Source organism: Cyprinus carpio, chromosome B23 (genome assembly GCF_018340385.1).
Source record: "Cyprinus carpio isolate SPL01 chromosome B23, ASM1834038v1, whole genome shotgun sequence".
Classification (NCBI taxonomy): Eukaryota; Metazoa; Chordata; class Actinopteri; order Cypriniformes; family Cyprinidae; genus Cyprinus; species Cyprinus carpio.
Window position 1 is genome coordinate 25828048 of NC_056619.1, and position 12500 is coordinate 25840547.

General features: G+C 34.3%; 2 protein-coding genes across 2 annotated transcripts in view; both read left to right on the forward strand.

Moving 5' to 3' along the window:
- ddah1 (dimethylarginine dimethylaminohydrolase 1) overlaps nucleotides 1-735 on the forward strand; it is a 55209-nt gene extending 54474 nt beyond the window's left edge. Inside the window, exon 6 of the mRNA XM_042750550.1 lies at nucleotides 649-735. Within this exon, the coding sequence (XP_042606484.1) occupies nucleotides 649-735 (87 nt within the window). The remainder of the gene's footprint in view (nucleotides 1-648) is intronic.
- A 3091-nt stretch (nucleotides 736-3826) lies between these two features.
- LOC109088755 (UPF0690 protein C1orf52 homolog) overlaps nucleotides 3827-12500 on the forward strand; it is an 11279-nt gene continuing 2605 nt past the window's right edge. Inside the window, exons 1-3 of the mRNA XM_042750551.1 lie at nucleotides 3827-3874; nucleotides 5004-5093; nucleotides 5363-5576. Coding sequence (XP_042606485.1) covers nucleotides 3827-3874; nucleotides 5004-5093; nucleotides 5363-5576 — 352 coding nt within the window. The remainder of the gene's footprint in view (nucleotides 3875-5003; nucleotides 5094-5362; nucleotides 5577-12500) is intronic.

Consider the following 12500-nt stretch of genomic DNA (forward strand, 5'->3'; position numbering starts at 1 on the left):
ATGTATTTAATATTAAATATAATATTTTATATAAACAACATTTATATAAATATTGTTCGTAGTATTTGTGAAATAGTTATATAATATAGTATTTCGCATAAAAAGACAATTTCATGATGTGTTCAGAATTTTTATTTACATTTTATTCAGTAATTTATTTAAAGTTTAATGTGTGTGTGTGTATGTGTGTGCGTGTGTGTGCGTGTGTGTATGCATGCATCACCTGATATGCATAAGACTTTAAAACTGTATGTAATATTTAAAAAGTTGTATGTAGTGTTTAATTTTTTAATGATTATCAGGTGTTTATGGGATTTATGAAATAAATGTGAAAGGTTTAATCATTTTTCCTATTAAGTATAATATTTTACAAAAATATTATTTCTTATTTATGTAGTATTTATCTATTAGTGATATTTCACATAAAAAGACACTTTCATAATGTGCTCAGAATTTGATTTCAATCTGATTCAGTAATTTATTTGAAATAATATTATTTATATTTATTATATTTATTAATGCATTTATATATATATATTTTTTTTTTAATATATGAAAGTTTTTGTTTGTGTTTTTTTTTATTTTTAATGTTTATTTTGTCATTTATTTGATATTATATTATATTCATGAATACATTAATGTGTACAGGTGTTTGAGAAGCTGAAGGATCACATTGCTGCATGGCCCAGGGTGCGCAATCGAGGAGAAAGTCGAAGTGGTGACACGGAGGGCTGACCTGCTGCTGCGGTGCTCATCACAACATGAAGAGATAAGCTATCTGAACCACAACAGCAGAACCACTCAATTAAAATTAAATCAGCAGGGTAAGGGGCAACAATAGTAAAACTATATTTCCTGTCTCAAACATATGTGCTCGGTGATAATGTACGTTTATTTTTATATCTGAGCCAGACGTATGTGGTCTTAGTTGGTTTAAATAAGGTGTAAGGGAAGTAATTATGTAAGTTTTTTTTTGTATCAAGATATGTCCTATTGACATTTTTTTAGCAGCAGTGAGGTAAAACTGTTACATTTGTTATAAAATCTAATTTGCATGACAAAAATTGCCCTAAACCTCAAAATGTAGCTGTAAACTGCTAAAATCATCTGGATCCATTCAGAATGATTAAACTGAAAGCGTTTATCACGTTTAATCGTCCATCAAGCCCCAAAAAGGCCTGTTTTTAAACAATGAATGCTGATTTTGTGTTGCCTAGATTGCAGATCGTCATGTTCATAAATAGATTTATAGAGCATTTGAACTGTATTTTCTGGAAAAAAATATATATTTAGACTTCCTGATTTAACAGATCGCATTATGAAGTGCTTTTTTCTTACTGAGTAAATATAAGCAGAAAAAAAAAAAAAGTTTGTTAGAGATTTTATTTTTTAAGTACAGTTTCGTTTTGCTTTGTTTGTCCTAGGGCAGTTGGCGAAGGCAGAAGCCTCAGAAATAATAAAAGATAGAAAAAGTGGTCAAATAAGAACAATTTGCTAAAATGTCCCTAGAGCTTATTATTTAAACATTTTTGTCTTTAAATTTTTGGAGGGGTTTTTTTTTTTAATCTTTTTTTTTTTATCGGTTATGTGAATGTTAGAGAAAACATTACAATTGCGAACATTTTGGAAACGTTCTTTTTGAAAGTTCTCTGAAACGACTAAGTTGTAACATTTAAAAAAAACACTTGATGAACAACTAGTTAAAATCTTACAAAAAAAAAAAAAAAACGTTTCCTGAATAATGTTACAGTGCTGACGTTATTGAACTTCGGATAACTTTGAAAAAACGTTCTATTAACGTTCTGTCAACTTTAGGAGAACCTTGTCAGAATGTTTTATGTTTTAGTGATGAAGTCGTTTCATGATATTTGCCTTTTTTGTGATGTTCGCTTAGAAAAAAGGTTGATGTTGAGCAATCACCGCGTGTATGTAAGGTTGGGTTGCCATCTAACAGGAAATAATAGATCAGGCTGGAGGGGGGGGGGGGCGCAATGCATTGGTGGGATACTAGGTATTGGCCGATGTAGGCGGAGCGCAATGCATTGTGGGATACAGTATTGCAGATGTAGCAGGTCATCCAGGACTATTAGGGCTATTATAGTTGTTTGATTAAGATATAGTCATGGTTTCACGATTCTCAGGTGCTGATTGGACGCCCTTCCTCATTGTTATGTTGATGTTTGGATGTGATTACTAATTTGATGTTTTCATTATATATGTGTAGTTAAAATGTTAGGTTTGCTGACATCTATGTAATTAAACAGCACACCAGTATTGGTGCATGTTGTATTGTAGTATTGATTAGCATGTACAGTAGCTAAATTACCATTAACGTCAATTACTCGTTAGCATCATACATTTAAAACCTGCTGCGGTTGCAGCTTCACTCTTCACAACTTTACGTTAACTAAATGTTGTTAGAAAATCATAACATTGTCCGGTGCAATGAATTATGGGTAATATTAGCTGAACAATCAAGCATGGATGTGTTGTATGATGATTTGGGACACTTACTGTGATTGTAAACAATTTGGGATGGAAAGTGTGTGTATTGTATTAGTGTTTTTATGTTTCTGGTGGGGTTTTCTGTGGAAGCTTGTTTCCACCACAAGATAAAAAAAAATAATAATAATAATTAAAAAGGTAATTGCAACCTTTGATCTCCCGATTCTTACGTTTTTCTAACACAATTCAGATTTTTTTTTTCTCGCAATTCTGAGAAAAATGTCAAAATTGTGACAATTGTGAGATATAAACTCAGAATTGCAAAATATAAACTTGCAATTTGGAAAACTCACATACACACTCACACAAACACACTCTCTCTCTCACACACACACACACACACTTACAGACACTCACACAAACACACACAGACACACAGTCTTACACATACACACACTTTCACACACACACTCACACACACACACAGAGACACACACACACTGTTTTTTTCATGTATGCTAATGGATGAGTTCTCAGACACACAGACACACACTCTTACACACACACACACACACACACAGAGACACACACTCTTACGCTCACACGCAGTCTTACACATACACACACTTTCACACACACACACACACACACACACACACACACACACTCTCTTACACTCACACACGCTCACACTCAGTCTTACACACTCACACTCTCACACACACACACAATCTCACACAGTCTTACACACACACACTTTCACACACTCACACACACTTTCACACACACACACTTTCACACAAATAAATCTCACACAAAAGAAAAAAAGGATTGAACTTAATTTTGTGGAATAAACGTATTTGAAATGCACAAAATTTAAAATAGAGAGTAAGTATCATACAAATGAAAAAATGTGTTTCGCAATTACTTTATTCCCCTCATAATCGCAAGTTTTTTTTTTTTTTTTTTTTTAAATGAGAACATGTAGGATAAAATATGAAAAAAGTTTAAATTGTGAGGGGAAAATTCACTTTTTTTTTTCTTTTTTTTTTGGCGGGAACAGGCTTCCATAGTTTTCCGCGTGTCACAGTTCGCTCAAGTTGCTCATCTGCCCCGCTGTGCATTTAGCTTCGACAAACCCCTTCTCTTTCACATCTCACGTTTCAAAAGCCATTGAAAAGAAAATGAAGATTTAAAGCTCAGAGACAAGGGCTTGCACCTATAAAGCAGGATTTCGAGTTGTACCAACACTTTTAGGATGTGCACAGATAAACACATCAGCCGCCTGTTATAAGGACGTGAATTATAGGCCACGACTTTTAGGATGTGCACAGATAAACACATCAGCCGCCTGTTATAAGGACGTGAATTATAGGCCACGATGAAAGCGCAGCTAATCTCCACACCACACAACATCATGAGAAACGCGGTATTTGTTTTGTAGAATATTTTATAATTATTTTTTTGTTATTTATGTGACTTTATGGTCATTTTGTGTTCCTCTGCTTTCATACGAGAATCTGTCACCAACTCAGGTCTTCAGGATTCTGCTGCCTGCAGTATTTTCTTTCTAATGTTACTCTTGTATTTTCTAAAAACTAATCCCTGCTTTCATACGAGAATCTGTCACCAACTCAGGCTGTACAAATGCGGTCAATCGATCAGAAAGATAGCTGTGACTCAGGATTTTTAGATGTGTTTTGTATGTGCCATAATTCCTTTAACACTGTGTCTTTGCTCTTATTTTGAATGTTGGTTTATTTTATTTTGTGTTATTCACTTTATATATATATATATCTATCGACAATTACTTTTTTTATCAAGAAGACGAACTCCAATATGTTTTATTTCTTTATTATTATTATTATTAAACAGGAACAGAACAGAGATGACATTAATGGCATAAAACTTTGTATATAATATATAAAATGTATCAATGTCATCAGAAAATTAAGAAGAGAAAGAAAATACAACAATAATGATGATGGGTAAGAAATATAACAATGGTGAAATAAGAAAAACTAAATAGAAAATAATAATAAGTAATACATAAACCATGAGGGTAGATGTTTAATTTACAAATCATTAGACTGTAGAATTAAAATCTAACCAAATTAATGTTTTTTAATTTTCTTTTTTTTTTTTTTTTTATACATTTTTTAATACATTTTGTAGACAATAGACAAAATATATCAACATCAATGGCACCAGAACACATAAAAAAAATTTAAAAAATAAATAAACTATAATAATGTTGATTGGTAAGAAATATAACAATGAAGTAATAAGAAAAACTAGAAAGAGAAAAAATAATAATAAACCATGAGGGTAAGATATTAATTTATACAGTTAAACTGTACAAATAAAAATTGCTCTCCTTGATTTCTTATTTACTGAGGATGAAACAATATTAAGATACATTTTAATTAAAAAAAAAAAAAAATATTAAGATACATTTTAATTAAAAAAAAAAAAAAAACAAATATGAAAATTCGCATTTTTATTTTTTTTTTTTGGCGAACGGATGTGGCTTCCATAGTCCTTCCGCGTGTGACCAGTTCCGATCCGTCAGCAAACCCGCCTTCCTCTACAACCCGCTCAATAAAGTCATCGACTGGGACAGAAGAGCCGTCAAAGCGCCAGAAGAGGTCAGTCTCTCTCTCTCTCTCTCTCTCTCTCTCTCTCTCTCTCTCTCTCTCTCTCTCTCTCATATACTACTACTATAATAATTTTATTTCTTAAAGTAGTTACTAATCATTATAATTGAAATTATTGAATAATTTCGTCAAATCTGTACATTTCAAACATTTATAATTTATCGTAACTTGTAGGCTTTCACTTCAGGGAAATCACACAGTCTGGAAGATGTCTGTCACGTACTCTGATTGTTTGACTGTAAAAGTCTTAAATGTTTCAGCCTCCGAAAGAGTTTAAGGTGTGGAAGAACAACGCCGTTCCTCCCCCACAGACGTATGTGACGGAGGAGAAGAAGAAAGGAGCTCCTGATGGAATGGACATGGCCATCAAATGGTCCAGTGTGTACGAGGACAACGGAGATGACGCCCCTCAAGCCCACGGTGGCCCCGCCCACTTCCTGCCAGAGGAGGAGGAGCCACAGCGGCCAGACTCCGGTAATATCTGTCTGTCTGTCTGTCTATCTGTCTGTCTGTCTGTCTATCTATCTGTCCGTCCGTCCGTCTGTCTGTCTATCTATCTATCTGTCTGTCTGTCTGTCTATCTATCTATCCGTCTGTCTGTCTATCTGTCTGTCTGTCTATCTATCTATCTATCTGTCCGTCTGTCTGTCTGTCTGTCTGTCTATCTATCTATCTATCCGTCTGTCTGTCTATCTGTCTATCTGTCTGTCTATCTATCTATCCGTCTGTCTGTCTGTCTGTCTGTCTGTCTATCTATCTATCTGTCTCACTGTCTGTCTGTCTGTCTGTCTGTCTGTCTGTCTGTCTGTCTGTCTATCTATCTGTCTATCTATCTATCTATCTGTCTGTCTATCTGTCTTTGTGTGTCTAACCGCGGTTTATTAGTGATCTGCTCATCCAGAAAGAATCTGGTGTTTCATCATGATCCTCAGTTCACCCTGAGTTTTCCCTGCTTTCATACGAGAATCTGTCACCAACTCAGGTCTTCAGTGTTTTTTTTCTAATGTTACTCTTGTATTTTCTAAAGCCTGCAGTATTTTCTTTCTAATGTTACTCTTGTATTTTCTAAAAACTAAACGATTTTTAATGCGGTCAATCGATCGGTAAGATCTGTATCTCTGTCATGTGGTCTGTCTATCTGGTCTATCTTTTGATCTATGTGTATCTATTCTCTATATCGTATCGTTCTATTACTAGATGATCGGTGTGTTCGCTCATTATTATCTATTACCATGTATCTTATCTATCTATTAAGTCTTCTATCTATCTGTCGTTGTAGATGTCTGTCAATGTGCCTCATTTATTCTGTCTATCTGTATATCTAGTCTAATCTAATTGGCACCTCTATCTGTCCCTACACATATCTTTATCTATCTTCTAATCATATCCTCTCTGTCTACTTATCTATCCTATCTATCCATACAGCATAGCCATATCTATCTATATCTACCTATCGATTATCTATCTCCGTCTATCTAGCTATTCTATCGTATCTATATATATATTATCTAGCTATCTATATAGTCCCGCTCTGTTCTGTCTGTCCCTGTCTGTTCTGGATCTGATCTGTCTGTCTGTCTATCTATCTTGAGTCATATCTGTTCTGTTTGCTCGTCTGTCTGTGTGTGTACTTGGTCTGTCTGTCTGCATCTTCAAAATCTATCCAATTCATCTATCTAATTATCATTATAAATCGATCTAATCTATCTAGTCTATTCTCTATTCAGCTATTCACTTATCTATCTACATCTATCTATCTATCTATATCTATGCTCTCTCTCAAATCATACATTATCTATTGGTTAACTGTCTTCGGTCCGTCTATCTTCTACATTCCACTCTATCTACTCTATCTATCTACTCTATCTACATCCTATCTGTCTATCTATCTTCTGTCGTCCAACTAATCTGTCTAGTCTGTCTGCTCTGTCTGTGCCTGGTCTGAGTCTATCTATCTATCTATCTAATCTATCTCATCTATTCTATTCATATCCGGCTATCTCTATCATGTCTATCATATGCTATCTTATCTCTATTCGGTCTATCTAATCCGGCTATCTAATCTACTCTATCATATCTATGCGTATCTATCTGTTCCTTCTAGTCCTCTATCTAGTATCTAATCTCCCACATCTCATCATAGTGTATTTATCTATCCTCATCTGGAAGGACAATATATAGCTACTATTAATCCTAGCTATCCTATCTCATCTATCTGTCTGTCGCTCGCTGTCGCGATCTGTCTGGTCTGTCTGTCATCGTCTAGTATGTCCTTTCTAGCGCTGTCTGTCTCCTAGGATCTTCTAATTCTATCTATCATCTATCTATCTATCTCCATCTAATCTATAATATCTATCTATCTACTTCTGTCCTATCTATCTATCTCTATCTAGTCGAGCATCTGTCTGTCAATGAAGGTCGGTCTCTGATCTATCTATACTATCTATCTATCTATATCTATCTACTCTCATCTATCCTATCTATCTATGTCTATCTATCTATCTATCTATCATCTCTATCTTCTATCTATCTTCTATCTCTCTATCTTATCTGATCTGTCTGTCTTGTCTGTCTCAGTCTGTCTATCTATCTAGTCTATCTGTATCTATCTATCTAGCGCTCTATCTGTCGATCTATCGGGTCTGTCTGTCTGTCTGTCATGTCCTTTCTGACTGTCACTGCCTATCTATGTCTTCATCTTCTCATCTATCTATCTATCTCTCTATCTATCTATCTATCGATCTATCTATCTATCTATCTATGCTATCTATCTATCTGTCTGTCTGCTCTATCCATCTATCTATCTAATCTATCTATCTATCGTCTGTCATCTATCTGTCTAGCTATCTATTCTATCTATCTATCTATCTATCTGTCTATCTGTCTTCTCGTCTAGTCTATCTGATCTATCTATATTCTCTATTCTCCTCTATCTATCTAGTACTGATCTTATCTATCTATCAAGTCTTATCTGTCTCTATACTCTATCTATCTGCTCATCTATCTTATCTATCTATCTACTCTTAGTTCATCTATCTGTCCTGAACGAGTCTATAACTGTCCACCTCTATGCTCGTCCCTTCTCTAATCTCATCTATCAATCATCTATCTGTCGTGTCCTCTGTCTATCTAATGCTATTCTATGTCTGTTGTCTATTATATCTATCTATCTGTCTATCTATAATGTCTGTCTCTCTATCTGTTATCTAATATCTATCATCAAATCTACCCTTACCTATTCTCTCTATCCTCTATCTCTTATCTAGTTTTGTCTATTCTATCTATCTATCTATCTAGTCTATCTATCTATCTATATCTACATTTCCTTATCTATCTATTCTGTCTGTCTCATCTGTCTGTCTGTCTGTCTGTCTATCTATTCTGTCTATTATCTATCATCTGTTTATTTCTGTAGATACTTTCTATCTGCTCTATATCGTATCCTATCTATCATCTCTCTCTCTATTCTATTCTCTTCTATCTATCTAACTCTATCTTTCTATCTATCTACTTCATCCTTACTCTCTCTCCTCTGTCTGTTCTATCTCTCCTATCTATCTATCTATCTCTAACTATCCTTCTCACGCTATCTATGTATCCTCTATCTATCTATCTCGGTCTCTCTATCTCTATCCATTCTTCTGTCCATCTCTCATATCCCGATCTGTCTGTCTATCTGTCTGTATATCTATCTATCTATCTCTATATCGTAGTGCTGTCTGTATATCTATCTCTCTGTACCCTAATCTATCTCTCCTATCTCTCTCTCTATCTATTCTATCTGATCTCTGAGTTCTATCAATCTGTGTGTTCACTCTGATCTGTCTCCTATATTCTGATTTAATCTATCTCTCATTTTATCTATCTCTCTATCTCTATCTCGATCTATCATCTAATCTATAATAATCTAATCTATTTACTATCTTTTCTTCTATCTTTCATATTATCTTCACTATGCCTAATTCTTTTGTACATATCTATCTCATCAGCGTCATATCTGTAATTCTTAATTTAAACGATTCTTATATATTCTGATATCTAACTTTTTCATAATCTGGTAATTCTCTCATCTATCCTATCATTTATCTATCTATCTATCTATCTATAACATCTCATTCTAGATCTCCTCTCTCTATCTAGATCTATCTATCACTATCTCTATCTCTATTATCTATCTGTCTAATTCTTCTATTATCTTTCTATTCTATCTATGTATCATACCGTCTATTCTACGATATCTATCTTTTGACTTCCATCGTTATCTAGCAATCTACTTCACTAATCGATCTGCGTCTGCTATACAATCTTATCATACAGATATCTACCTAGCTATCTAATCTCCGTCTATCTAATCTATCTGTCTATCTAATCGATCTTTCTCTCATTCCGTCTGTCTATATCTATACTATCTAATCTGGTCTTAATCTCTCGTATGTCTGCTGTCTATCTATCTAGCATCCCGTGTCTATTCATCTATTCTATCTATCATCTATCGTTCTATCTACGCATCTATTCTATCTATCTCGATCTATGTTATCTAGTATCTGTCTATCTATCTATCTTATCTATCTATCTATCTATCTATCTATCTATCTATCTGAATATCTATCCCTCTATTCTATCTAATCTATCTATCTATCCATTCTATTCTGTCTCTTCTATCTATCTATCTATCTATCTATCTATCATCTATCTATCTATCTATGTCTATTCTCTGCTACTCATCTATCTATCTATCTATCTTATCTATCTATGTATCTGTTCTGTCTGTCTGGTCTCTCATATCTATCTATCTATCTATCTATCTATCTAATCTATCTATCTTATCTATTCTAATCTCGGATAACTATCTATCTGCTATTTCTACTAGGAATCGGTCTCTCTCATCTATCTGTCTATCTATCTGTCTGTCTATCTCCTGTCTGTCTATCATCTGTCTATTCTATCTATCTATCTCCTATCTATAGTCTGTCTATCTATCTATCTATCTAAGTCCTATCTATCTATCTATCTACTTATTCTATCTACTCTATCTCTAATCTATCTAACTATCTGTCTATCTGAGTCTATCATAATCATCTCCCTGTCTATCATCTATCTATCTATCATCTGTCTATCTATCTACTATCTATCTATCTTATCTAGCTCTATCTATCATTCTAATCTGTCTTCTCTATCTAACTGTATGTCTGTCTATCTGTCTATTGTCTATCTATCGATCTAGTCATCTGTAGATCTCTATCTGTACTATTTATATCTATCTGTCTATCTGTAATCTAATACATCTTAGGTTGAATAATGCACTATCTAATCTGTTCTGCTATCTATCTATCTGTCTATCTATCTATACTATCTATCTGTCTATCTATACATTGTCATCATCTATCTATCTAATTATCGTCTATCTATCTATCTGTATCTGTTCTGTCTGTCTATCTGTCTATCTATCTATCTATTTATCTATCTATCTATCTATATATCTATCTATCTATCTATCTGTACACTATCTGTCAATCTCTATATATCTCTAATCTATCTACTGTCGATCTATCCTATCTGTTGTATGTCTATCTATCCTATCTATCTATCTATCATATCTATCTATCGTCTGTCTGTCTGTCTATCATCTATCTGTCTATCTGTCTATCTGTAAGTCTATCTATCTATCTATCTATCTATCTATCTATCTATACTCTATCTATCTATCTATCTATCTATCTATCTATCTATCTATCTATCTATCTATCTATCTGTTCTATCTATCTATCTATCTCGCTCTTATCTATCTATCTATCATCTATCTATCTATCACACGTCTAATCTATACTATCTATCTGTATCTATGTCTGTCTCTATCTATCTAATCTATCACACTATCTATCTAATCTATATAATCTTATCACAGCTCTGTCTATCGATCTGTCTGTCATCTATCTGTCTATCTATCTATCTATCTATCTATTCTGTCTATCTATCTCTGTCTATGTGTCTTATCATCTATCTATCTGTCTATCTATCTATCATCTATCTATCTGTCTGTCTATCATCTATCTGTCTATCTATCTATCAATCTATCTATCTAACTGTCTGTCTATCTAGCCCATCTATCTACTCATCTATCTATCTATCTATCTATCTATCCATCATCTGTCAGCCTTGTGATCTGGAAGGCTATTCTATCTATCTATCTGTCTATCAGTCTAAATCTGTCTGTCTGTCTGCCGGTCGTCTGTCTCTCTATCTAGCTATCTATCTATCTATCTATCTGTGACTGTCTGCGTCTATCTGTCCTGTCTGACTATCTATCTCTATCTATCTGTCTGTCTGTCTGTCTATCTATCTATGTGTCTATCTATCTATCTATCTATCTGTCTATCTGTCTGTCTCACAGTCTATCTATCTACTATCCTATCTATCTATCTGCTCTATCTATCTAGCTATCTGTCCTCTTCTATCTATCATCTATCTATCTAGAACTATCTATCAACGTATCAGTATCTAGCCCCTACTGTCTGTCCTCTATCTATCTTAGCTGTGCATATCTGCTTTCTATCTATCTGTCTGTTCATGCTATCTGTCTATCTATCTATCTATCTATCTATCTTACTCTGTCGTCTGTCTGTCAGTCTAATCTGTCATCTATCTATCTATCTAGCACAACTGCTATCAACTGACTATCTATATATTCTATGTATCTGTCTGTCCATTCCTGTCTGTCTAGTCTCATCTATCTGTCTGCTCAATCTAGCAGTCTGCGGAGTCTGTCTATATGTCCTATGTCTCTGTCCTGTCCTGATGCTATCTGGACAGACCGCGTATTCCCTCTGATATGATCTGTCTATCACTTCTCTCATCTATCTATCTATCTATCTATCTGTCTAACTGTCTGCCCTGTCTATCTGCAGCTAATCTAGGCGTCCGTATCAGTCTAAGTGAAGTGGTTTGTCTATCGAGGACAAGATGGTTTTGCTATCTATCATTGCTATCTGTACAAAAGCATGAGACTGTCTGGTCTGTCTGTCGGTCTGGTCTATCTATATTCTATCTATCTATCGTATCTATCTATTCTCTGTCTATCTATCTGTCTGTATATCTATCTGTCTGTCTGTCTGTCTGTCTGTCTGTCGGTATCTATCAATCGATCTATCTGTCTATATATCTATCGTCGATCTATCTGTCTGTCTATCTGTCTATCTACTCTCTATCTGTCTACTACTATCTATCTATCTATCTATCTGTCTGTTTATCTATCTATCTATCTTCATCGATCTATCTATCTGTCTGTCTATCTGTCCGTCTATCTTCATCTGTCTGTCTACTGTCTGGCTATCTATCCGTCTATCTGTTCATCTATCTATCTAGCTGTCATGTCTGTCCTATCTGTCTGTCGATCTGTTC